Below are 26,692 nucleotides of genomic sequence, written 5' to 3' on the forward strand. Positions count from 1 at the left end.
AATAATAGTAATTTTGATGTCTTCTAATCAATGGATTCCTGTTAAGTGTTCCTCTTTGTTGGTGAAATTGTTTCCTACATGTTTTTATTTGGAAAGCTAATTACACTTGCTATGATTTCTGACTAAGAATTTGCAGATAGCAGATTTTCATTTGAAGTGTCTGATTTGGTGTTACAAACAGCTCTAAGGAAGTGTAATCTTTTGGGTAATCTTTAAATGGTAAGGACACAGAGAGACTCGTTTGAGTTGAATCACATTATAACCATTCAAGTCATACTTTGGCAACTAAAGTGCTTAAAAACACCCACTGATTTCTTTAAATTTCCTGACTCTTAAGGAAGACCAGAAAGACAAAATGCTAGGAGTCTATGTGAAGGGGGAATGAAAGACTGACAAACTGAACATGGGCTACGTTCCTTCAAGAAGCTGAAGGAACTCTGAAGGTGGAGAGACCAGTGATTTTATTCGGGTATCAAAATTCTAAGCGCAGTGACTTTATTTGGATATCAAAATGCTAAATGCAGTACAGGAGTCCTTCGTAGGTAAACACATGAAGGTTTTGGTTTTGTGACACATATTTCTTCAAATCTGAAGGTTATTTCAGGCTTGATTCTTGGGGTTCCTTATGGAACTTATACATGAACTTGCTCCAGTTGCCCATAGTGAAAGGTGCCTTGGACGTGAGTGGGAGATAATCCCACCCCTAGGCTAGTGAATTTGGGCTGACAGCACTTGCTACTGGAGCTGGGGATGTTAGAGCTGTTCCTGTCTCCCAAAAGCAGGAGGAAATACCCTATGCACAACAGATCAGGCTTGTAGCACTGAGTCTTTTCTGTTCCTGTCTCTCATCTCTGATTTCATCTCCGGCTCTGTGCTTCCTTGCTAGGTAGGTAGCATTGGCCATGGTGGGGGGCTTTCAGTATTCCTGCTGAAGCTGTTTTTCTTTTTATATAAAATATCTAAATATTCCTTGAAACCACAGAAAGCAAAATGTCAATCTTCTCTGGGAGAAATCTGTGCAGCGTGGAACTGAAATCAGCCTGGAGTTGGTTTACATGGCTTTAAAAAGGAGAACAAAGTGAAACAAAATATCCAGCAGCTGTGAAAGCATACTGAGAGAAACAAATATTCCCCAGCATCAAGTGAGGGCTTATTTAGTGAATACATAAAAATGCAAATTTCTTAAGGAGGTGAATTGCATGGTAATACAAATTTTGTAAGACTGAAGAATATTTCAGAAATCAGCTCTACAATTCCAGAGCAGCTGAGTCTTATAAACAATGTGTACTCATAGCCTGGTAAAATTTCAGTTGAAGCCCTTGATCTCAGTCAGTGCATTTGAGTTGTGAGACGGTGTACAAGTGAGGGCTGTGGAATTGCAAATGAGCACCGTGCTCCATCTTCTCCTGGGTGGTGTAGGCAGCTTTCTGCTCTAGGCAGCTGCCTACCTTGCCTGCTGCCTTGAGCTATCTCTGCTTTTCTGTGAAAGAACATAAGCAGTGGGTAGAAGTTCTCTTGAGTTAAATGAGAACAGGATCAGGCTATGATTCAGGATCAGACTGCTCGTTGTTTTTTTCTATTTGCAAAGTCAAAGTATTTTAGTTGGGAATCTCAATTTTACCCAACCCATCTGAAACAGGGAGCCAGTGATTATTGTAAAGAGGAGCTTCACTTGTGATTATTCTTGTCTACAGCTATCAAATGTTATATCTTGGTCCTAAGTAAAGTCTGCGTTTTAGATAAAAAACCTGGAGAAGTGTGATTACTGCTGCTAAGAATTATGGAAAGACAGTCTCCCATATGTTCATCTTTGGGTTTTTTGAATGAATGAAATCAGTACTAGTTCTTTTTATCTGATTTCATTAATTAAAAAATCTATTGGGGATTCACTATTTTCCAATAAGAAACAAAAATAATTTTGCCTGCATGTCAGAAGTTTTCCCCACAGTGCAGTAGCAAAAAAAAAAAAAAAAAACCACCAAAGAAAAAACCGCCACTGCATGTAGGTTGGTCTACTTCTAAACTACAGGCTTTTTCAGTGATGCATAAAGCCCAAGAAACAGACCTTTTCTTCAGCAGCTTAAAATCTCATTCCTATTAAAAAACGCACTATGTATAAAATATCCCTCTTCCTGAGAGAGCGTTAAAGAGAATGTATGTTATTGTTAAATATTCTAGTGGACTGTTAAACCAAACAAGAAAAATGCTGGCAACAGCTAACATCCCAAGTCCCAGATTCTTCCTGGGTGTGCCGGGATTCTCCGGTGTTATGCTGCTTGGTGCAGCTCTTTGTGTTGGTAGCATTTCACAGTGCTTTGCTCAGCTGCAAATGTGCTGTGAATGCGGGAGGTGCTATTCAGTGGAGATTCAGTCACTGTCTCAGAGAAAATGGAGAAGATTTTAATTTTAAAAAATCTTTAGTGAGTAAGAGGCAATACATTTAGTGAAGTTTCTGTGTTTATATCTACTGTCGATGTTTTGGTGCGGAGCCAGTCAGATTTCTTTCTGCAGCTGGTCTCTGGATTTTACTGTCTTCTCCTTAATGAACAACCCCCTTTTTCTTCTTGTTGTCTGTCTCCAGTTGAGAGTTGTATGGCTCCTTTTCTTTTTGTTTTTGAGGATACTGACTCTAGTAAAAGAATTCTTTTTCCTTTCCAATATCTAACTTCCGATTTGAAGCAAACTTCAGAAGCCTAGCCAGCCCCTGAAGATAGCACATCTGTCTGCTAGAAAATTAAGCCTTTGTTATTTCACCCATCAGCATCCATAGTCTGCACTCTGAGTGGGGGTATTTGGATTTGTATATCTCTGAGAATAACGTGCTACATGCTCTTTTTATGGACAATTTGTGCAGTATCTGAAGTTGGTATCTATTCCAAGGAAATCTGTCAGTATGAAACAAACTGAAGAAAAGATCTAAGGTTTATTTTAGAAAAGTGCCAGTAGAAAAAAATAACAACAATTTTTTTTCACCTCGTCCCTGTTGTCACAAAAATAAAGCTTTTGATGTAAGACCGCAATAATTTTATGTAGTATTTTTGTGAAGAAATATGTGCAATTCAGTTTGATTACCCACTCTGCTGCTCACTGAACTTGAAGGTGTTAACTCCATCTTTGGGACTAGGCAAGCAGTGAAGTGACTTCAGATGATTTTGCCAGCACACATATGTTGTGTAAAGACATAAAAATAATTGTCCCCTCCTAGACAAGGAAATTAGCCTGGCAACGCCCCTGATATGTATGAAGTTATGCCAATGAAAAAGTGCCACTGTGTCTATTGGTTTAGCCTAAGCCACTTTGGGCAGATGACACTAGGTTGGTGGGGGAGAGTTTCCTTCTGCTAGTGTGCATATGAGGAGGAGGTTGGGAAAAGACTGATGCTATCAGGTCTGGCATAGGCACCACCATGGCAACACTGATGCTCAATCCGTATGCCTCAGTTGTTCCCCTGTGTGCATCCTGCCTGGTCCTCCTCACCACACCAGCAGGTTGTCACACATAGTGTGCTCAGAACAACAGGCTTGGTTGGTTGTTCTGATTTAAGACAACAGGCTGCAGTAGTCAAGAGCAAAACCACGTGATAGATGCCTCCAAGCAGCCCTTGCAGTTAACATTACTTGCATCTGCCATTTCTTGACCCTCCATTTTACTGCCCTTGTACCACTCCAGTCTCCTCCCAAATGAACAACCTTCTCTTAGTAGGTTTCTTTCCTTCCCTTTACCCTGCAGGTCTTCTGCCCTCCTCTTCCCTCATCTGGACACAGGGCCCATTCTTGCCAAGCTCTCCTTCACCCATCAGTGAAATCCAGCTATCCATTGTTTTCATTAGCAGTGTTGAAAGTGTCAGTCTGCCCACCTGGCATCTTCCCCAGGGGTTGGGATTCCTACACAGACTTCACAGATGGATTGGGATTGGCATCTGGGATCCTGCAGGAAGTTTTCAGCACTGGAAACAGAGCCTGAGCACTGCTGCCGGACCAGGAGAGCAGTGCATCACTGGCACCTCCGTGACCTGCAGCTGAGGGCAATGCCTCGCCTGAGAATGGCAGGAATGAGCCAATTTGGCAAGACGTCAAAGGAAAGCTGGGCTATCAAACTTGGCAAGCAAACTGTTTTGTCCCTAAAGGTGATGTCCTTAAACAATATGTGCCCATGGGCAAATATTTTGGACCTGATTTTGAAAAAGGCATCTTGTTGCCCATTTTCATTGCTTCCATTGTTCCATTTTCATTGCTTACATTGGTAAATGTCCAACAAAGGACCAAACTTTTTGAACTTTGTGGAGAAAGTACAATAAATGAGAGAGTGAAGCAAAGGAATAAACTCAAGACAGAGGAAAAGGCTTCCCTTTGTAAAATATGAAGGCCTGGCCCTTTGCCTAGAAAGACTGTATAAACTAAGGTAAAAGTTGTATAAAGGTTGTAGGAGTGATGGTCCCAGTAGACAGTATTGAGCCTACTCGGTAAAAGTTAGAGCACATGAAGAAGTAAGAACAGAATTTGTCATGAGAAGTTTCTTCTTTGTGTCCTAACCCCTGCTAGAGGAACATGGTACACAATAGCTGAAGTCAGTTGAAAGACTCCCTTACAGCAGACGCTTATCTTTTCTCTTACTATCTTAATGCTGGCAGGATGACTAATATGGACAGATATCCTAAAACTGAGAATGACATCTTAAATCTGTCCTGGAGGATCAGAGTATTTATTTCTACAGCTGTGTGGAGTTTTCATGAGTTGTAGCCCCTAACTCTACAAAAAGTGTAAGGATGAATAAAACCAAAATGAAGAAATACATGTGATACGTAGTAAAAGGATATATGTTTTAAAAAAAGAGCAGTGAAAGAGAGACAGTTATTTTGGCTATCACTGTTGACCACAATAGCTCAGAAATAAAAATCAGCATTGCAGTGAATTCCATAAAATTGACGTGTTGTAGTGATGCCAGTTTGTTCAGGAGAGAAGAGATGTCTGCGTTACTAAAACATTTCCAATGATCCAGTAGTGTCAACTTCAAGCACTCAGGAACTGAGAGTCAGATCATTACTCGTAACTCTGCTTTTTCATTCTGATTTTTTAAGACTTCATTTCATTCCATTTTATTGCCTGTATGTGAGCAAGGACAGCACTTTATAGTTCATGGTAGCCTGGACTATAAAGCTGTAGGTTTTGTTCCTGTTGCAAAAAAAGCCTAATAGTATACCAGTCTCACTTTTGAGACGTCAACAAAGATGGATTTTTTAAAAAAACCAAGCAGCTGCTTTTGAAACATAACCTCATCCTGTTTCAAAAATTGTTTTCTCTATAATTCCATTAGAATACCTCAAAGAAAATCTAATTTTAAGTCATTATAAATAACTTCTTATGGAAGATGCTTTGACAGCTTCGCAGACACTAAAAAATAAGCCATTTTGTGTTTCCCTTATAATCAAACTTCTTTATCATTCAGACCAAAGTCTCTTAGTTAGTGGATAGCAGAACATGAAAATAAAGCTGGACGCCCTGTTTGGATAAAGTTTTCCCATAAAGCACATAGTTTATTGCAAATACCTTCTATGGACAATATGAGATGTTTTCTCATTCTGTCCGTATCTTCAGGGGTTTTCTAATTAATCTATTTATCTGCTTTTCGTAGTAAAGATATTTGGTTCTGATTCTCACAAAAGAACAACTTTGACACCTCCATGCTGTATTTTTTTCCACAGAAATTTCGCTGTGAGCTTTTGGAATCTCCACATATTGTATCTTGGCACAAAACACTACGTCTGCTTATGGTTTGCATCATTAAATATCAGATTGGCTCCTCATTGTGTTTATAGGATACAACAAGAAATAGCCTGTTGAATCTGGCTGGTTGGTATAACTGGTGTCTGTTCAATCATTGTGCTACTGTGTTCCCACATCATACAGAGAACAAAATCCCATAAAACTAATAAGCTGTAAAACAGTCTCAAAGTCAATGGCAAAGAATATGCCCGAATGTAGTAAATAAATTGAGAATAACTTTTCTGAAGTTCAAAAAAAATGATCCCCGAAAGACTGCCAGTGGACCAGAAATGCAATCCAAAAAACTGTTTTGAAGTAAAAAATGCATGCCAAGCATACATAATATTAATAACAGCAGCTCCGATGGCTTATCTGTAGATCTTACTGGCATATTGTTGGAACTGAGATGAGTATTATCATCTCTGCGTTATGGATGAGGAAGCTGGGTTACCGTAAGAATAAATTTTCAACACGAAACATGAGGTAGTGCTGACTCCAATTCCCGTTGCAACTCCCAGCTTTAATTATTTTTCTGTAAGCTTCGTTTGTTTCTCTTCGTTATATAGAACTTGTTCTTTCAGCACAAGGTAATTTGGGTAATATTGAATGTGTATTATATCCGTACGTTCATATTACGAAATGTATTAATTCTATAATTGCTCTGATAGATAAGCTCCTTTCCGTCAGTAGTTGGGAAGATGGCTACATCCTTAGTTTTGGTTGGTGTGTTGCTTTTGATACTTAATATTTTACTGCTGAAGACACTATGGAAAGCAACAGGAAAAGGATATCTCAGATGCTTTTTTAGCATGTTTCCAGATAAGCTCGGTGGGAAGTACATGGAATATCGCCTGTGGGATTGTGTGTTTCCACTGTGTTTTTCAATTTCCATTTAATGCTGCTGAGTTAAATCATGGGAAACCTCAGTATCAGCAGTGCAGAGATGACATCCCATTCTGCTTTGAATGATGCAAGTGGCATAAACGCTGTCTCTGGCTAAAATCAAACTGCATATTAGTTAAATAGAGATGACGCTAAATGGAGGAATGAAATCCACTGAAAAAGTAGCATTTGTCTTGTGTTCGGGAGCCATTTAGCTTGTGGCTTCTCCCTTGGCTGTCTTTGACTTCTTTATTGTCTGCATTTTCAGGGCAATTTTTTTTGAGATAAACAGAGAGAACTCATCTGGTAACTTGACAGGGATAATCCTCGTGTTGTGTCTTCCATGCCTCTCTAGTGTTGTGCATCTACAGAGAAAACTCTCCAATTCTTTGAGTGTCCAATACGCTGCACTGGGACTACACCCCCTTTTATTGCTGTCTGTCCCATAAGACTCCATACCAGGTCAGATGCGGTATCTTCCTGCTAACCTTTAAAGTTATCTGTGTTGGGTATCATAAAACAAAGTTTTCTTTGAATGGTGATCACCCCTCCTTGCAGCTGTGTTCCTCAAGGATCTGTCCTTCGGATGGCAGGCACACAGAAGACAAAGATTGAGTTGTTATGGCTGTGGCTTTGGCCTTTGGCATTGGAGCTTCTGTATCTGATATCCTCAGGAATGAAATGCAGCGTCCAATCTTCTTGTTACACATTCACACAAAGAAAAGTAGAAACTATACCAAAAAAAGAGATTAATTGAAAAACCGCAAATTGGAAAGGAGGAGAAGGGAGAGAGGAGAGAATTATGTTTTGAAAGAAAAAGCCTAGATCATCCCACTAACTCAGGAGAGCAAAGAAGCTCAGATTGATACTCTGGTGTTTTCTCAATCATGTAGCCATAATGAAGCACTGGAGCAGTGTAATATTGAGAGCTTTATGAACTTAATAAAGGGGATGGATAAGATTCCCCCATGTAATTTTTGGTGTATGTTCTGGGGAAAGTGTCTGCTCATGCTAGGGGTTTGCTCAGGACAGTGGGAGGATGCTACTTCTGTACTTTCCTCCCTCTTCCCTCTCAGGAACCATAATGTTATTGCTCCGAATAAGCACACATGATAGGTCCCACTGCTTTACCTCTGCCAGAGTTTGAATGCAGGCAATGGTAAAGCTGGAAAGATTTGAGGGTACCAAGTTAACAACTGGCACACAAGGGAAAGCGAAAGAGCTGCAGATGTCTAACTTGCACCTCAGGCAAAGCTGGCAATGCAGAACAGGTCTTTACAATTTAATTTCCTTGACTTATTCTTTCCCTGTCATTCTTCTGTCAGCTTGGTCTGCGTGTGTGTTGTCTCCAGCGTGGATCTCTGTCTCTGTGTACCTATGCACAGGTCGCCCTCAAAGGTGTCTGTTTCTTCCAGTTTCTTCTGCCCCCTTCCAAGCAAACCTAAGTTTTTTGACTACGTTGTTCCTCTCAATACAAGATACTTATCTATTTACTGAGCTTGTGATGGTTTCTCTGTGACAAGTCATACTGTTCCTGGAGTCCATCCAAAGGCTTCTCATTAAAAATTTAAAAACCACCACTTTCTCTCCCATTCTGCTTTGCATTTTTCTGTAGTCATCTTCTTCCTCTGCACCTGTAAGCCTTGTCCTGCAGTGCAAGTGCTAGCAAAGCAGATGCAGAGATGGGATGCTCTGATGAAGTATGGTGCAAAGACAGCAGGGGTGGCAAGGTGAGCTCCTCAAGTACACTGCCTGTGGAAGTGTGGAGTTACTGAGATCAGTGAGGAAAGTGTCAGCATGAACGGAGGGGTAGAAACCTGGCAGCAAGAAGATGCTGCATGAGAATCTTCCAGCCATATGCCGTAAGCCAAAGGTGGAAATGCATAGATGGCATGGCAAACTTCAAAGGTTAATTACAGCTTTCTCACTAGATACAGAAATTGTCTTTTGGAAGGCTATATAGGTCTTATTAAGGCATGCTCCTTAAACCTCTATAAATTCATACACTTTTTTTTTCTGGTGGGAGCAGGAAGAAAAAGAAAGAAAATTTTGATTTTGTTAATAAATTCCCAGAACAAAGTTTATGTGGGAAGTTCACCTGTATCTGTCAGCTTTCAAATGGATGGCCTTTATTTATTGTTTATTTGACCCGTAGTTACATTTAGGTAACTAGCAAAGGTGTGGGCTTGGGTTCTTGCTGGAAATTTATCCTAATGTCTCATCAGTACTAGTCCATTGACTTGATTTAATACTAGAGGGAAGACTGACCTTACTCTGCTACTCTCTAGAACATATAGCAGGTAGTTTTTAGTGCCTTTCTCCAGTTTATAAGGGTTTAAATACAAAAAAAAAGTTATGATTTGTTGTGTTGTCTTTAGGATTTTTTTCCCCCAGTATAAGATTTGTAATCTTTAAAGGGGTTTCAGAAACCTTCAGAAATTATTTTAACAATTAAATGGAAATTTCAGTGCACAGAGTCATAGATACTGTAGCTTTTTACAAAAGGCATAAACCTGTACTGTGTTCCTCCGTGGTGCCATTCTGGGAGACAGGATGAACCTCATCTCCCTCCCCCCTCCTTCCTTGCAGCTGTAGGCTCCTGCCACTTACTTTATGCCAACTGCAGTGCTCGCCAGCCACGTTACAGGGCTGATTCATGTCGCTAACCCAGTGCAAAACTAACCCCGTAAAAAAGTGGGTATTTTCTGCAGGGTCAGTGAAGTGAGTCAGGTCACACAAGGGGAAGAAGGGGACTATGCTATAGAGAACAAAATTTATTATGTCTATCTTCAGTTTTTATGCTCTTTTATATGAAGAGACTGAAGTGTGTCAACTGTTAGACCCATACTTCAAACTCCTTGTGTCCCATGTGTTAGGTTTGCTCTGTTCTCCTTATTTGAAGTTCAGCTGCTTATTTAACGTTGTATTGCATTTCAGAGTTTTACTATAGAACTAAGAAAGCATTGCAGAGATAAGCATTTTCTATAACTATTAGCATAATTATATCTTTATTAAAACTTATTTCAAGAAACAAAATCATGCCCAATATGTTCTTTATACATGGAATAAAAAATGCCTACCTGTATTTGCAGTAACTTTCATCCATTAGAAATATGCCATTAGACATTAAATCACATCACCTAAGGAAAGCAGCTTAACTCTTCTTTATCTTTGGCAGATTCAGCAGTTTTGCAGAGAGCCACCTGTAACTCAAAGTGGTTCAACAGCTCCCCACTCATGACCCCGTACAACCATACCAGGAACTAAATAAACCCTACTTACTAGCAATTAAAGTGATTTAATTTAAAACACAATGACAGATGCATAATGGGTTAATTACAAAATAAGTAATTAGCAAATAGGATGGAAAAGGTTAAAAGGTTGTGGACTTTTGTTGCTTGCTTGGGAGAGATAGAAAAATCATCAGCGTTTAAATGTTTTCTTTTAATTTCTAGGCCTGATTCTATTATTGTTAGCTGTAAATGAGGCAGCAAACGAGAAAAGAGGTTTAAAAAAGAAAAGAAAAAAAAAATCACTGCTTTATTGGACATACTGAAAGGCCATTGTTAACACTGAGGCTATGTGATTTGTGTCCAGTCTGAACCCAAAAGTAGATTTGCATCTATAATGTTCCTACTTAACGTTAGGATATATGCCTTTCCTGGGAAGAAGTAGTCATACTCTCTGCTCTCTGCATCGGGTCCCCAGTGAAATCAGGAAAAGAGTATAAGGAGTAGTAGAGGTTAGAACACACCTCTTAGGAAAGTGCCTGCTTTGAGGAGTAAATGAGTAAATTATTTAGTTGTGAATATGCCCTAATGTGTTTGTTCTTAAAAAAAAAATCGAGCCTAAAAAGGAATAGGACATTGAACAGGGTAACTTCTGAGCTGCGAAAATCCTCAGCTGAAATCCAGTTAACTTCATGTGGTGCTGGTCACATCGACAGAGCCGTTACAAAGGATTCTCTGTTAAAACAAGTAAAATGAGAGCTTCTACTTCATTTTCACAACTATTATTCCTTCTCTCCATGATTCCTGTCTGCCCAAAACCATAAGCAAATGGGCATTTAGATGGTTTTAATACAGCCATATTTTATGACCACCAGCTTATTGCTGGGTAATTTGAAACTCTTTATTTATAGTAATTATAAATATATTTATGTATCTATAAAGCATGTGGTTTTTATTGTGGAATTTTGAAGGGCATGTTTGCAGAAAGCTTTCTCCAGCTTGAGCCTAATTGTTACTGAAGTCATTGAATTTTTTCTTTTGAAAAACAATCTTTTGGGTGAACCTCAGAAATAACAATATGGGCTTCTTCATTTCAAAATATCAATTAAACCCAGGCAGGAATTCTCATTTTTAAATATGGCTACTCTCTAACTTAATTACACGTCTACCAATAACCATTAACATAATTTAACCAAATTTATCATAGCAGTCACATTCTTGTATCATCCCTTGCTCCTTTTTGAGCATGGTTATCCTGTGCTTTCCTGTCACTTCACCAAGCCACAGCTAACTCTCAACTGACATGTGTCAGTCCAGCCCCTTAATGATTTAACTTTACTTGTCTGTCCCTCTTTTTTTATTATTCATACTTTATTTTTTGTATCTCTGGTATACCTTCATTGTTTCTCCAGGGATGTTATCTGCCTTACTGCTTGACATAAGGCCTGAACCTACACTTTCTGAATTGTGCTGTCTCCTTTTCTTGTATATCACAACGTCAACGTTTGCCTGATACTCATTTCCCCTCAACTGTTTCTGCAGTGGCAGGTGAGAGCTCCAGGACCACCAGTTCAACTTGTAGAAAGGGTTCGTGCAGATTTTTAGCTAGTCTTTGTCCTTCTACCATATGTTTTACTGGCCTAGGTATACAGATTTCAGAAAACAAGTAACTTCTTGGTCTGGTCCGTTACCTTAATTTTGTTGAAAATAAGCTTCTTCAAAGTTTTCCTCCAATTATAATTGAATTTAAGCCATACATTTCAGGTCTGGAATCTGCATTGAACATTTCAGAATTCAGTGGTTTTGCAATTCACCTATCAGTTTTTAGGACAAATAGATTGAGGTTTGGAAACTCATCAAGTCCCACAATACACAAAACCCATGAGGCAAAATTCATAGCTGTAACAGCATCTCTTTTCTTTTCCAACAGTTTCTGCAAAGTTCTGTATATTTGCACACTATAACTCAAGGCCTGTGATATAGAGACAGAATTTTCAGTATTTAGAATTTATATTTTAAACTAAGTGGTGACTCTCTGAAGCTCTGGTTAAGAAAAGCAGAAAGACTAAAACTGCATTAAACCTGCTGTTCATATCTGAACCCCTGAAAATAGCTCGAACAAATGCCAGTACTAATCTTTAGGGTAATGCTTATCCCCATTCTGAGTGACATTTGTAGTTTAGAACACAGTCTTTCCGATTTATTGTTTTTTTAGGCACACTGAAGTTGCATTGACAATATTCTTTTTTTGTTAACAAGACTCATCCAGGTACATCCCCTTCTGACATTTAGAAAATATTCTTTTTCTTAGTCCATTTCATCATGAGGGTGGAAAATCACCAGTTTCAATAAAAGTCTGTGAAATTTAGTATCTTTGGGATTATCTCATGTTAGTCAGTTGCAGAGATTTACTGGGTAATTCAAGACAGCCTTCATCTAGAACACGCTTCACAGTGAGTAATAAGAGAAATTAGCATCGAAGATAAACTGTCCCTTGTTGAAACTGCAGGGAGAGCTAATGTTTCCTGAGCTGACGGAACAGAACAGACAAACAAGAAAAGTTCTACATCAAAGCAGTTGTTGGAATGAAACTTCCATATGCTGGAGAACGAACGCGTAAGCTATGAAGTATCTCAAAGGCTCTTCAAAAAACACAGGAATAGTCACTTAAATACAAGATCTTTTATATTATTTCTTTTGCTTTTCTAGCTTCCTTAGCCCTGCAGGGTCCTTGCTCAACTGGATATTTATGCAAGTAGGTATGGGTCTTTCTGAATTAAGGCCTAAATCTCTAACAACATAAACATCTCTTAATTCACAGTTACAGATCGGCTACTCTTTGTCAAATCTGGCTAACTTTCTGTAATGCTTCATGTTCAGAAAGTCCTCCCTCTCCTGCCCTGGGAATAAAATATTGGTTATCAAAATAGTGACTAAACAAGTCTGCTTCCAGTTCTGTGCCTCTCTCATGCCCTCCTGTGTACACATGTAGTAGGCCAAAGCAAAGTGCTAGAGAGCTGACATTTCTTTGAGAGGATGAAGTAAAGAAGCCTACGGTACACTATGCTGACCAAGTTTTAAGCTGAATATAAGCAGATTTATTAGAACCTTTCCATCTGACAGCCAGTCAACAGTTCCACAGCATGATAATGATCTGAGATACGCTGTAAGTGAGATAACGTTATTCCTTTCTGTAAGTATAGGGTGAAAGAAGCATTTCATCTGCTTGATGCCCAGGAGGTTTAAAGGTCTTACAATCTTCCCCTGCATACTTTTGATACTTAGGAGACTGCCTTTCTAGCATGTTTAGCCTACTGGGAAACAGAAATACTAAAACTCTTTTCTTTTTTGCTACAATGAAATGGCCTATTGTATTTTCCATTAGCTTACAAAAGCTAATTTACCCAAATATAGTAAGACATTAAGTTCTGATGAAGTCATAAAAAGAACTTTCATCTTGCTTTTGTCTTGCAGTATTACATTTTGTGGTGCTATGTCTATTTTCTGTAGATGCTACATTGAACACAACAGCTTTATTTTTCAGCCTGTCCTCCTAACTGTACTAGAACTGAAGTCTCACCAGTGTGGAACTACAGAGGGAATTACTCTGTCCATCTAAATTAACATTTTTCATCATGCAGTTCTGCTTATTGAAACTCAAGCGTTTTCAAAAACTTGTAAAGCACTGAGATTACTGTAATAAATTATCAGGCTTATTGTCTGCATGTAATAATTTTCTAGCTTTCATGCTCTAAAAATGCTGCTGATGCCTGCACAGTGCTGAGCACATATCATAGTATGATCTGATCCTGACCGATTCAGAACATCCATAATCTTGACATGTTAAAGCTTAGCAATTTTTAAAGTATTGAAGAAGCAACTTAAAATAGAAAACTCTGAGCCTAAGAGGTAAACCCGGTGCCTTGTTCTAAAGAGCACATGTTGTCTCTTGTATAAGGAGGGAAAAGCAGGATTACACGGAACTACTGGACATTTGTATTAGCTCAGTAACTTCTTTAATTTTCATTGAGTTTTTCAGGATAGACTGCAAATGTTTATACAGACAGTGCACTGTAGTTTTGATCTTATGCTTTATTGCACATTTTTATGTCCTCATGAGTTGATCTAGACTAGCAATAAAAATCATGAGTCAAAGTCCATTTCTGAGCTTATGCCTACAATCCAGTTCTGATGGGGACTTTTGGTTGAACCTGTCTAGAAAACGAGATCGCTTTTTTATTTCTTATACAACATATAGTTCTTTAGGATGTTTTATAAGGGAGAGAATACTGCTTACTAGGTATCATGCCTCATAAACCATAACCTCGTACATTTTTCACTGAATATTTATTAGTACAAAATCCTCTGTATAACTCTGCTCTAAAATACTAATTTTGCTTTGCTGTTAAATATTTAAATAAATGTAAAAGTTCAGTTAGGCATCAATACAGCCATAGGCTACCTTGTCTTTTTTCCTGATGTGGAGTTGCTACTTTGGATTTTTCACTAAAGATGAAGTTGAAAGTGAGAGCAACTTTCGCAGAGGGAGTTTGCTGACCAATACGTTCTGTTATTCATCACCCCCAAGCCAAGATAGTCCCCAACAAAAAGAAAAGGGCTATGACTTGATCCATAGCAGAGCATGAGGAGCCAGCATTCTGAGGCACTTGTTCCAACTGTGGAGCTTTCCCCTGCTGCCCTGTTACAAAACTTGTGTGCTCTGCTCCCTTGCTTGCTCCCTGCTGCATCCCAGAACCAGGGCATGCACACTCTCACCCACCCCCAAGTCTACCAGCAGCCATCCCCTTCTCCTGGTGCTGGGCTTCTCTCCTTGGAGGCAGCCCAGCCCCGAGCGAGCCAGATATGGTGAGTGTTGTGTAAGGGTGCCAGGGATAAGCCAGGGAGACCAGGTGTTGCAGGAGGGACTTGAGTGGATGAGCCAAGTCGCCCCGTGGCCCGTCCTCTGGCTTTCAAAAGGGGATGTCAAAGGACAGTCCAGTGAAGAGCAAGGAGCCAGGTGGCTTGTCAGTGCTTCTGAAAAGTGCAAAATCCCTTTTCCCACCCATTCCTGCCTTGAGAAGAGACGGGAGGCAGCAATGCTGGTTGCCTGTGCTGCCTGGTACAGCCACTTGCAAGGCTGAACAGGAAGCATGAGGCTCTCCGGGAAGTGTGTGGTTCAAGATGCAGACAAGTACCAGGATTCAAACCACAGAATTGCCATGCTCCTGGCCTAAGGACGCTGGCAGCCATCACCTAAACCTGAAGCAACAGAGTAAGGTCAAAAGCATCCTCATCCCCAGAGTAGCACAACCCACTCATGTAGCCATTGGTTAATCCAATGCATTTGTGTGTAGGAGGAGGCACTTTGTGAGAGTGGGAGAATGCCTAACCACATTGATTAATGTTAATTGGTTAATCGTCTTTTATTATGGGAAAAGAAAGTAAGTGCATTAATTGACAATATGGCTTGACAGTGCTTCTAGATTAGAGACCAAAGCCTAAGAATTAATTCCAGATATCACTTTTTCAGGCCAGAGGGCCTTTTTATTTAAAAGATGGGTAGATGAGATGTTTAGAGATATGGTTTAGTAGTGGACAGGTATGGTTAGGCTCGATCGTCTCAAAGGTCTTTTCCAACCAAACAATTCTATGATTGATTCTATAATTTTGAGCATATGAATATTCTTTTCCTGGTGTGGGGCTGTAGATCTGAAACACAAACTCAGTATCAGAATGGAATAAGTGCATTGCTACTTTTATTTGAGGTATGCAATATGAATGTGAGGACTACCTTGTTGGGAGGAAAAAAAAAAAAAGAAAAAATAGAGTTGAACTCCAGTGATGAAGAAGGAGCACAAAGTCTGGTCTGCTGCATCAGCTCTCTGGCAGGGAGATCATGTAGGATGTGAGATATCAACCTCTGAAGTCAGTGCTGTGTGCTCAGGGCCTGTGAGTCAGATCCATGAGACCTCGGCTAGCTCTTTGTGGGCAAATGAGCGCTCAACACACTAAAGATAATCTGATGAAGCCTACTCCTTGTAATGTTAGCAAAGCATAAACATTAAAATTGTGTCACTTTTGGCAAGAAAGAAACTTATTCTGCAATGTCCGTGAAGACTCCCAGACATTACTGGCCTGATGTGGTGAAGCCTCACCTGTGACTCATCTGCAACCTTCCCATTTATGCCTGTTACATACCTTTTACTTGTAGGCTCTGAAAAAGAATCCAATTTCCTCAAACATCTTCTGTATCTATGCCTTGAAGAGGGACTTGCTATAGTACTTGTAGACACCACGTGCTCTTCTTGCTCACGTGAAGCAGCAACCATGCTAGGCCTTCAGAAGACGGTCAAGGTTTGGGGTGCCAAAATGCTTAAATAGCTTTGTACTTTCACAGTGTTTCTGTTCATCTGCCACATTCCTTAGAAGGAAAAATGGGGAATTACTTCTGGCATATAAAGTGCAGGATAAAACCATCCTTTTGAAAACATTTCTGGTATATTTGGAAAGATTATTACAATAACCGTCAGGTACAAAGCAGGTAATACAAATGGGCTCAATTACTATGTTTCTTTTGGCAATTGCTAAATTGACCTAGTGGAGGTGCTGGATGGATGAAATGCTGTACATTCACCCAGCAACACCACGATGTGCTCCAATAAACTTGTTTTCTAGACAAAGAGGAAGAGAAGAAGAGGACACACACCCTCCATTTTAAACTGTGGGACACAGGAAGACTGTGCCAAAGCCAGATACATTAGTACAATGCTTTAAACAAAAGACTATCTTTTCCTACAGTCATTTCATAATTAGTTTTTTTACACAAGTGACAGCTGCCTTCATGCCAAGTCCTGGTCTCATCAGGGAAAATGGCAGAGTTCCCAGGATAGCTAGAATTTTTCTCTTTATACAGAATTCATTGAGTAACTTGGTTATTTCTTCTTTTTTTCCCCTCCTTTTTAACAGATTGGCGCAAAAACAATAATTTTAGGATTAGTAACTAATTACTTGCAGGAGGGGCAGAATTTTTTCTTAAAACACTCAATTGTTTACTTCAAGAGTCACCAAACCACAGTTAAATTCTGGGAAATGGCTTATTGTTGAGGTTCAGGTGTCTCATGACATGGTGGGATGGGTCAGAGTCTGATTTTAATTGGGAGGCCTGATCTAAATTTGTCTCCTCTTTAATCTTTTCATTGACAGACTGTAAAGGATTTTGAAGTTCCACAAGATGTCAGTAGCAAAAGAAGGATCTCGTGTCATCAGTTCATTCGGTATTGTTTGTACATGGCCAATACCAAGTGAAATATTTGCTTTCCCCTTAAGAGTTTAAGGAGATACTGTCTTCATAAAATCATAGAATGTCCTGAGTTAGAGGAGACCCACGAGGATCATTAAGTCCAATTCCTGTCCTTGCGCAGGACAACTCCAAATTTCAGATGGAGTCTGAAGTGGTTTGTTTGGAAGACAAGGAGATAAAAATACATTGTAAAATGTATGCTGGAAGATATTTTAGCAATTCCTGCTCTAAAACTTTCAGCAGTTTTTACTTCGTTCTTGCCTTACAAATACAATGAACATTATGGGGTTTCCCACCTCTTTTTTAGGTTTTTTTTGGGGAGGCGGGGGGTGTTTTGAATCATGAAGCAATTCTGAGTCTTGGAGTAGCAATTCATTTAGTTTAAAGATTTACCAGATATGTCTGATTAATGTAATGAGGTTTGAAGCGATGGAAAAGATACACACATTACAGAGGAAACAACAGAGGGTCGAGGTTTGCAGGGGAAGACCACCAACCCCTGGTGCAAATGTGCAGACACAGGTTCCTGGGTGCCATGGCGTGCAGTCAGGCAGAATCATAGAATCACTTGGTTGAAGAAGACCTTTGAGATCGAGTCCAACCATACCTGTACACACTAAACCATATCCCTAAGCGCTTTCATCTGCCCGTCTTTTAAACACCTCCAGGGATGGTGACTCAACCACCTCCCCAGGCAGCTTGTTAGCAGTGTCCAGAGAAGAGCAACAAAGCTGGTGAGGGGGCTGGAGAACAGGCCTTATGAGGAACGGCTGAGAGAGCTGGGGGTGTTTAGCCTGGAGAAGAGGAGGCTGAGGGGAGACCTCATTGCTCTCTATAACTACCTGAAAGGAGGTTGTGGAGAGGAGCGTGCTGGCCTCTTCTCCCAAGGGACAGGGGACAGGACAAGAGGGAATGGCCTCAAGCTCCGCCAGGGGAGATTTAGGCTTGACATCAGGAAAAAATTCTTTACAGAAAGGGTCATTGGGCACTGGCAGAGGCTGCCCAGGGAGGTGGTTGAGTCACCTTCCCTGGAGGTGTTTAAGGCACGGGTGGATGAAGTGCTGAGGGGCATGGGTTAGTGTTTGATAGGAATGGTTGGACTAGATGAGCCGGTGGGTCCTTTCCAACCTAATGGTACTGTGATCACCCTCTCGGTGAAGACATTTTTCCTAATGGCTTGTCTGTCTGTCTGTCCGCCCGCCTGCCTGGCGCTCGCCCGCTCCCAGGTGTCCGCCAGGGGGCGCCGCCGCACCGCGCGGGGCCGGGCGGTGTTTGCGAGCATCGCTGCCGCGGCCATTGAGCGGGCGGCTCTTCCCTGCGCCTCGAGGGCGCGGCCGGCCCTGCCTGCGGGAGGGAGAAGGCTCCCGCCGCGTCTCCAGTGGCACCGTGGGCGAGGGGCCGGGGCGGGGGAGGCCGCGAGGGGTCGGGGGTGTTGATGAGTTTCGGTGGAGCTGCGAGGTGTCGTCCCCGGTGCATTAATTACGCCGTGCGTGGTGATTAGAATCACGGAATCGCTAGGCTGGAAAAGACTTTTGAGGTCACCGAGTCCAGCTGTACCTGTCTGGTACTCAATGATGTAGCCCGGTATCCTGGGCGGCATCAAAAGCAGCGTGGCCAGCGGGGCAAGGGAGGTGATTCTGCCCCTTTGTTCCTCTTTTGTGAGACTCCAGCTGGAATATTGTGTCCAGTTCGGGAATCCTCAGCATAAGACGGACATGGAGCTGTTTGAATGAGTCCAGAGAAGGGCTACAAAGGCTGGAGCACCTTCCGTATGGGGACAGGCTGAGAGAGTTGGGGTTGTTCAGCCTGGAGAAGAGAAGGCTCTGAGGAGAGCTTATAGCAGCCTTCCAGTACCTGAAGGGGCTACAAGAAAGCTGGGGAGGGACTGTTTACGAAGGCTTGTAGTGATAGGACAAGGGGCAGTGGGTATAAACTGGAGAGGGGCAGATTTAGACTAGACATATGGAAGAATTTCTTCACGATGAGGGTGGTGAGGCCCTGGCACAGGTTGCCTAGGGAAGCTGTGGCTGCCCCATCCCTGGAGGTTTTTAAGGTCAGGTTGGATGGAGCCTTGGGCAGCCTGATCTAGTGGGATGCCCCTGCCCATGGCAATGGGGTTGGAACTACATGATCCTTAAGGTCCCTCCCAACCCAAATTGTTCTATGATTCCAAATCATATCCCTAAGCACTTCATCTGCCTGTCTTTTAAGTCTCTCCAGGGATGGGGACTTAACCCAAATTGTTCTATGATTCCAAATCATACCCCTAAGCATTTCATCTGCCTGTCTTTTAAATCTCTCCAGGGATGGGGACTTAACCACTTCCCTGGGCAGCCTCTGCCAGTGCCCCATAACTTTTTTGGTGAAGAATTTTTTCCTAACGTCCAATCTGAACCTCACCTGGTACAACTTGAGGCCATTCCCTTTCCTCTTATCTTCTCTTGGGAGAAGAGGCCAACACCCTTCTCGCTACAACCTCCTTTCAGATAGTTGTAAACAGTGATAAGGTCTTCCCTCAGCCTCCGTTTCTTCAGACTAAACAACCTGCAGCTCATCTGCTCTCTTCAGGCACCGACTGCAACACTAGGAGAAGAAAGCTGGTGAAATGCAGGTTGTTGTCTCCCCCCAGCTTCATTTTCTCTAGGCTAAACAACCTGAGAGAGCAGATGCGCCCTATGTCCTTTCAGCCTGCTGTTGGTGGAGGGTGTTTATTTCAAGGACAAGGAAGGGAAATGCTACTCACGTGAGGAGACAGTGGCTGAGAGGAAATACAGGCAGCTGTGGCACTGAATTCGTGGAATGAAATAAAACCCAAAAGTTCATTAATGAAGTGAAGACAAAGGATCATTTCTTAACATAAAATGTCAATCAGGACAATAAAAGACAGGTTTTACTTCCCCAGTAAAATGTCACTTGTATGCTAGGATTAAAAGATACGTGGTTCCTGATGATCAAGAGAGTGTGACTCTGATCCTGGGCTCCTTTTCCGGTGGCATTAGTGGGGTCAGTTGTAGGCCTGGGATTTCTTATTTAAAAAATCTAATGAGATCTTGTCTCTATTCTAGAGTAATGCCTTTAGGATTGCCTCTGCTTCGATTGGATTGTCAGTGATTTAACTAGGGAGCATCCAGCTGGGCACCATGTTTTGGGCAGGAACAGCTGAACGAGGGCGTGCTGCCTGTGATACCTCTGTCTGAAAATTGTGGCTGGTACAAGTATTGTATAAATATAGATACTGCTGAAGGAAGGTGCTGTGATTGGTGTCAGGGAGTTTGTCTCCTGACACAAAATTAGGTTGCAGGGCTTCAATCTTTTCTTTCGAATAGAAAAGGAGTATGGTTAATATCAGTGTGTATGTATGGAGATAAGGATGGGAGAGGCAGTCTAAATATTAAAATCACAACTAAGGGATGCCAAATGTGGTTCTTCACAGGTGCAGTTATATCCTTAATAAAATAGAAGATGCCATTGTTCAAAACTGAAGTGATAAGTACATATAAGTTAGTTTTGTACCAAACGAGTAAAATTACTGTTACACCTCCAGACTTTGTAAAAGTTGAGACTTACGAATGTTGGATGATTGAAGAAGAATTGGTAGAACTATAGACAGAGAATTTATAGTTCCTTTGAATCCTGTATTCTTACTGAACTTGAGAGTAATGGGCAAATATCATAACAAACTGTAAAGTAAAAAATATTTTGTTCCAAAAGTTACATATTAGGCCTAAAGGAACTTCAGAAAAAAAAATAAAATTGAAGTGTTCCATGAAGTGGGCAAAAGCAGGTTTTTTTCTACATCAGCAGCTGCCAGTTCTTTGACTTTGCTTCCAAATCCCTTTTACCCACAGCTCTTCCATTCCACCAGATTTCGAACCTGACTTGCATCCATTGCTTGATGCAGTTAAGAAAGGTGCATTGAATTTAATGTGTTAAGCCATGAAACATGGACTATGGTATTAAAGATCTAAAACGTTCCATCCTGTTTAAATGTTAATGGTATTCTGCAGATTTGCATTTATGGACGTATTACATGGAGTTTTTATCCTTTTTTTGTGGCAGGTGACATTGGTGATGGAAGAAGAACAAGAATGATTACATATCCATAACTCCCAGCAGTATGTCAGGTAATCATATTTCATAAGAGCATCTATGCAATATTTCTTGCTTTGCTGCAGTGATTACTATTAAATGTTTGCTGCAAAAATACTACTTGTACAAGTTTCGAATGCAGTGCGCTGGGAATTGAAGTCTTTCGTCTACCTAGAGCATAGAGATGTGGAGCACAAAGTAATCTTCCCTACCATTTTTCCATTGAAACTTTCATCCTCCTTGGTTTTCCTTCAGAAACAAAGTTGTATTTTGTTCTATATGCATGTTATATCTTCAGTATTTCTACTGAAACTGCCAGTAAAGTGACAGTTTCTGCTGAGTATGTTGCCCTAAGTTATTTTGTAACCTGGACATATCCCTTTGGTTCAAAGTGAGACAAATTCATTATACCTAGATTACCAAGTACTCTTCAGATAATAATTGACTAGGTCTGCGGGGTGGGATGAAGATCCAGAGTTGAAATCACCAGTAACTATTTTAAGTCTTCTTAACCATCGTAACCCTGCCTGTTGCAAAGCACTTGAAGGCTATATGTATATTAGCTGGGTCAAAAAAGCCATATATTCTTATCCCAGAACAGGATGTCTAGAAAGATGTGTGTATTACAAGGAGATTGTAGAAAACACCACTGAATTTCTGAGTTCCAGCATTTGTTCTAGTATTCATCAAACTGCATAAGAAAAAGAGCATGTTCTGCTGATACTGTTTGTCAATGCATATTTCAAGAGCCAAATGCCATAAATGGGGTGTTTTGTAAAAAGCTGTTCATAAAATACAGCATGTGCTACATAGGGAAAATCATAACAAACAAGGCTAAATTCCTGGTGCTCAAGGGACAGTTTATTTTTACTGACTGGGCAAATGAAATATCCTTTCCTTTCACCCTAGAAGGCTCCCATCCTTTTCTATTGGCCAGCAAGAGGTAACAATTGCATACACCAACTTATCTAGTCTTTTAAGTTTAGGGCCCTAGATATGAGGTATAGAGTAAAATTCATGCCAAGAAACAGTATTATTTAAATGCATGGTTTCGTAGTAAAACATATTGTTTGGTAATATGCAAAGATGTGTCATTTGACTTGTGGTTTATGGTTTCTTTGCTGTCCTTGGAAGCGGAGGTTAGGCACAGATGAATAGAAGATGGAGGAAGAGGGCATCCGAGGCTTTTCGTGGAGTGAAGTGGAATACCTGACCCTGGGTTGATGTGTCAGGCTCTGAATTAGCATCACCATCACATGAGGATTGTTAGTATCCTTAGGCTCCAATAGCAGAGTTCCCTAGAGTGTTTTCACGTTCTTCTGCAGGCATTCTAGGCATGATAATTTCATTTGACAAATACCTATCTGGAAGAATTTAAAGTGTTGACATGTGACTCAGTCTCTCCAGCAATCTGTTGTGCTTTCTTCTGTCTCATGTTAAACTGTAGCTTGTGCCACGTGATCCAAAAAATGAGGAAGGAAATGCAGTGTACCCACTTACCCTCACCTTATCTGTTTGGGGTGTATCTTCTTAGGGAGGGGGGAATTTATGAAGAATACCCATTAGTACTCTAACCAGACCTGTCTCCTAGGACTTCCCCCTGGCAGGGCAGTTCTACTAAGCTCAGTGAAACACGAAGCCTCTTTGGAAGGACCTACGTTTTCTGCATTTCTTTGAAAGAAATGGGCAGAACAAGTATGTGCAAAGAAAATAATCACTAGGCAAAACAAAAGGTTCATTGCAGAAGATGACTGTTGGTACAGCTGTAGGTATCCAGCAGTTTCCATTATAAGCAGTTTATATTTTCTGTTTCTCATTATAGAAACTAAATTCCCTACATGAGTGTGAATATGAAAGAAACATGGATGAAATAAAAATCTTTCAAACTCTGTAAAGAACTGCATAAATACAACCATCCAGAGCCAGACAGGACTCCTTTCCTAATGAATGAAAATGAAAGCTTAGGTTCTGTTACTGAGTTACCAGAATACAAAGCAGAATCTAATTCAAAACCAAACCAGTTGCCTAAAATAATACTGTATTATTCTGATTTTTTCATAGATAATTTCTCTGCCATATGTTACATTTTTACTGCAGTAAGAATTTTCTTACTGCAGGCACTTAAATTTAAGTGCCTTGTAGGCACTGCCCCAAAGCCTCCAGTTTCTAGTGCAATCTAAAGAAGTTTTTCTGACAGAAGGTTGTAGAATTTGGCCTTTAGTAGTAAAGCAGACTTTCCTACATTTTGCAGTTGCTGTAGGAAAAATATTTTTAATATTTTGAAATCTCAACTATAAAGACACGTACTGATGTGATTATCTTACGGCACGTGTCTGTAATTGTATGTGCTTTTGGTTTTTAATAAAGAAAGAATTCAATTTTCCAAAACTTAAAAGTTGTGGGTAACGTGGAAGGATTTCAAAAGTGTAGAAGCCTTTATTTAAAAGTGAATAAAGTGAAGAATAAAAAGTGAAATGAATACATTAAATACATTTTTTGCATGCAAAAAGATAAACTGGAAGGCAAATGCTGAGTTAATGAAGTCCAAACTACTTTTCCTTTTTCTTAGAATGCAGTCAAAATATAATCTACAGAGAAAACCAGATGGAGTTAATGAACACCTAATATTGGGTATTCGATAACATTAGAAGCTGACAAGTGAAAAGTTGGACTGACAGGTTTTATAAATCCTGTGCTTGTCAATATAATTTTGCAACTGTGCCATTTCTAAGTGTCAGAACTTACCTAACCAGTTTTATGTATATATAACTCAGATGATGACCAAGCACTGAGATAAAGAGATGCTTCTGGAGAGGGAGAGCTGGACATAATATGTCTTGCAGTTGAGTACTAAGTCTGAGACAGACACATTCTGTTCTCATAATCCAAAGCTTGGTACATCCCTAAAATAAATAGTTTTCAGATGAGTGGTCACAGACATAAATATAACAAGGCAAAGCCAAAAGTTTAGTTTTCCAGTTTGAAACCTGATTTTTTTAAAATATTCATTGTCTTTTATGATAAATGCTGCAGCAGATCTGATGCTTTTAAAGAACATCCCTAAAATGTATTTAGGGAATATAAGTAAAATGTTTGGTTTGATTTTTTTAAGAAAGAAATAAGTGGAAGATGACTGATAGGATGCTCCCCTCATAGTTCATCAGCAGCTTTAAAGTTGGCATAAGTAATTACTGTAATTACTCATACCTGGGGAAAAAAAAATATTTTTAAAACTCATATTCATTTGCACAATAGAACAGAAAAATTAACAAATTGTAAAGTAATATTTTCTTGTTGAGTACATTCAGATAAACAAGCATGTAATGTAGTTCATTAAAAAATCTTGCTGTTTAAATACTCTAGGGAACCTTCTGGCTTTAGCATTGCTATTCACTGGCAGTGGTCATTGTTCACTGGCAACGGTCATTATTCACTGGCAACGATCTGTCACCAAAGGCTTCATTCTATACATTTTCTCTCAAAATGCAGGACGTGCTTCAGACAGATCTTCATCTTACTTCATTTACTGGAGTGAGAAGTGAAGAAGGAATTTGAGAATGGGTTCTAAAAACGAGAAAATAGTATTTGTAGAATACAGGAAATGTCATTAATTTCGCCTCCACGGCAGATGAAGATGGAATGTAGTGAGTGTAATAGTGGTGTGAGTGAAGTCTAGAGCACCTCTTTCACTGACTTCAGTAAGGCTAGGATTTTACTCTGCTTTTACTTGGAGCTTCATAATCGACTCAGACATTGTGCTTCTGCTCTCAAATATTCACACTGTTCTATTTGGTAATGACTGTAAGTTAGATCAAGATAGGAATTATAATAAAACTAAGTGCTTACACTAGGGAATATAATTTAAATGTCATAAATGCATATTTTCAGTAAGTAGAATTTAATATGGAGTAGTTCTTGTAACAGGTCACTCAATTGGAGAAGAAACTTAATCAGCTTTTGTGCAACAAATCCATTTGAAAACCAGTATCTCCAAGGGTGTTGCATGTAGTTTCCAAGAGCTGAGAAAAGTGATAGGGTAGGAAAGGTAACAGCTTTTCATTGTACGGTCTTTTCACTGTAGTGCTCGTCAACCTGTAAATTTGCTATTCATTTAGATGGAGAATAGTTTATTGTGTAATACCGGTTGAGAAATAATTTCTTCTGAATTTCTATAATGATTTTCCTGGGATAATTGGACATACGTCAGTATGTGACACTTCTTGTCTGCCAGACCATGATAAAATCCGACTAATTTGAGTGTATTATTTCTTCTAAGTAATGGACTTTTTAGAAGGACAGTAAATACTTTAATATAAGGCTTTCTTACGCCAGGATTCAGCAGCTTTGTAATGAGCTTTTGGGGATTTTCAAAAGGTTAACAAGATTTATATTGTGGGATGTTTTTGCATGAAGCTATGAATCACTCCATGATGGCTCTTATTACTTAGAAGCAATTTTTGAATATGCAGTTAAAAATATCACACTTGGTAAGTTCTAGGTTACAGACATTCTGGTTTAATTTTAACTTTTTTGTTTTAAACGGTAATGTTTTCAGAAGTGCTTTCAAAAAGTGCCCTATAAATACAAAAGTTTCGAAAGGCAAGGAGCCCATATAGCATTTTATACTACTTCAAATTTTATGCAGTTCTTTAATAATATGTTGGGGTTTTCTTTCCCATCATGGAGGAAAAACAGGCTCTTTAAAGAGTGTTTTTTCTTTAGGAGAAACATAAAGATCTTACATCTATATGTTTCTAAAGGTATTTCAGTTTGCTGTTTACTACTCATGGGTAGCTGCTGTATTTTCCAGATGAGATACGCACATTTTTCAAAAAAAATTGTATCTGGCTAGATTTCACGAAGATCAGAAAAAACAAACACATATTTTTTTAGCTTTGCAACATCTGCTAGCCATTTTATTAAGTATATTTCATTATGTTAGAGCTGATTTTTTTTTCACTAATCTGTGACTATACTTAGTTCCTTTCTGTAGTAATTTTGCTTAAACCAGAGGTGCTTCTTTTTGTTAACTCTGCTATTTATTTGTGCTGTGTTCGAAATTTTGAGTATCAATCTGTGTACCACTGGGTTTCACTGCTGTCATTAGTCAGGGGAGTGCACAGTGTTGTCAATATAATTCATGCTTATTAATTTAGCAGACTAAAATCTTTTAAAATAGTTAATTAAAAAAAAACAAACCAAAATGTGTTCATGTTTTATCTAAATCCTCTTCACTAGCCTATAAAATAAAACATTTTCCTTTCCTGTGCTTGCCACAGGAGTTGCAGCCTGCCATTTTATGGTCCTTATAAGCTTAACCACAGACTGCTGTTCAGGTCTTCTGAGGACTGGAGGTCAGAGCAACGAACTTATACTGCTTATTCTTGATATGCAGTCCTACCTGTAGTGAAGACTGTAATATTTTTGTT

The 26,692-nt window shown here is 39.8% G+C and overlaps 1 protein-coding gene across 5 annotated transcripts in view; it reads left to right on the plus strand.

Moving 5' to 3' along the window:
- Positions 1-26,692, plus strand: part of THRB (thyroid hormone receptor beta) — a 171,559-nt gene that overhangs the window by 103,191 nt on the left and 41,676 nt on the right. For all 5 annotated transcript variants that reach the window (XM_069860124.1, XM_069860125.1, XM_069860123.1 and 2 more), the window contains one exon: positions 21,234-21,298. In XM_069860124.1, coding sequence (XP_069716225.1) covers positions 21,292-21,298 — 7 coding nt within the window. In that variant the 5' untranslated portion in view covers positions 21,234-21,291. The remainder of the gene's footprint in view (positions 1-21,233; positions 21,299-26,692) is intronic.

The sequence above is a fragment of the Phaenicophaeus curvirostris genome, chromosome 6, assembly GCF_032191515.1.
Source record: "Phaenicophaeus curvirostris isolate KB17595 chromosome 6, BPBGC_Pcur_1.0, whole genome shotgun sequence".
NCBI classification, from domain to species: domain Eukaryota; kingdom Metazoa; phylum Chordata; class Aves; order Cuculiformes; family Cuculidae; genus Phaenicophaeus; species Phaenicophaeus curvirostris.